At 47.0% G+C, this 1,358-nt stretch overlaps 1 protein-coding gene across 1 annotated transcript in view; it reads left to right on the forward strand.

Annotated features, from left to right (window-relative positions):
* The window catches only part of WDR60 (WD repeat domain 60), a 75,873-nt gene that overhangs the window by 66,608 nt on the left and 7,907 nt on the right, over positions 1–1,358 (forward strand). Inside the window, exons 22-23 of the mRNA XM_012658104.1 lie at positions 965–1,064; positions 1,214–1,345. Coding sequence (XP_012513558.1) covers positions 965–1,064; positions 1,214–1,345 — 232 coding nt within the window. The remainder of the gene's footprint in view (positions 1–964; positions 1,065–1,213; positions 1,346–1,358) is intronic.

The raw sequence follows: 1,358 nt of genomic DNA on the forward strand, positions 1-1,358 counted from the left end.
CTGTAAGAGCTGAGAGGACAGGTGCGTGGAGACTCTATTAGGGTGTGAGGGGCTGTAGGAGCTCAGAGGACAGGTGTGTGGAGACTCTGTTAGGGCGTCAGGGGCTGTAGGAGCTCAGAGGACAGGTGTGTGAAGAGTCTGTTATGGTGTGAGGGGCTGTAGGAGCTCAGAGGCTGTGCGTTGGCCCCCCTGTCTCAGGCCTGCTGGGTTGTGCCTAAGCCCCCAGAGGAGATGGTATGCACTGGGCTTGCCTAAGGTGGGGGCTGGAATTGAGACCCCCGACCCCGCACAGGACTCTGGAGCTCACCGCCCCTTCATTGAGCAATTCGGAAGCCTCTCCCCAGCCCAGGGAAGGCAGAGGAGCTGGGAAGAGGTTGAAACCCCAAGCTGGACATGGGTGTGGGAGCCTACGAACTGAGAGGTTACCGTCGAAGTCCCAGGCCAGTGGCCTGGTCGTGTTCGTGGTTAAAGCAGAGGGAAAACCTCTGGGTGGGAAAGGCCACTTTTACAAGCTGGGGCTCCCAGGGTTCCCAGAAGAAGCAGTCTGCCAAATGTGAGTTCACAAACAAAAATCACAAAAACTATGAACGTGAAGAAACAATCACCATGGTGCAAAAAATAGGATTATCACACTAAGAACTTGAGACAGTTGTGCAATCTGGAAGACATTTTTAGAAGTGAAATTGTTTTCTCTGAAATTTAAAACTTAGGAAATGGTTAAATAGCAGAGTAGACATAGCTGAAGAAAGAATTAGTGAACAGGAAGATAGATGTGAAGACATCTATCAGGAGAGCAGTAACAGAAGGAAAGAAGTCAGAAACAGTGGTTAAAATCACAGAGGAAAGGTTATGCGGCCTGTCGTACATCCCGCGAGATGTCGTAGAGCAAGAGTTCAGTGTCATCATCATTCTTAAGGTTTCGAAACAACCCATCTATTCATTTTTGCTGTTTTATTTTTTTCAGTCTTTCCCATAAAGAGAGTGAGTTTTGGGGAACCACACAAATGCTGAATGTTAAGTTTCTGCCTGCAGATCCTAATCATTTTATTGTCGGCACAGACGTGGTGAGTAATACTTCAGATTTCATTCTATTGCTCATTCTTCCTAGAGTTATCTGGTAAATATCTTTATTTAAAATTAACTTACAGTTTGCTTTTACTATGATGTCATCCAAGTTGTTTCGAGACCGTGATGCTTTTCTCGTGGTCTCCAGGGGCTGGTAGGCCACAGCACGAGACAGGACCTGAGAGCGTCTCCCAAGTCCTTCAAGCCTCAGCAACGTGGCATGAGACTCGTCAGAGTTAACGCAATTGATTTTTCACCATTTGGAGAACCAATATTTTTGGTAAGAAAATCTG

Source organism: Propithecus coquereli, unplaced genomic scaffold (assembly GCF_000956105.1).
Source record: "Propithecus coquereli isolate 6110/MARCELLA unplaced genomic scaffold, Pcoq_1.0 Scaffold571, whole genome shotgun sequence".
Taxonomy (NCBI): Eukaryota; Metazoa; Chordata; class Mammalia; order Primates; family Indriidae; genus Propithecus; species Propithecus coquereli.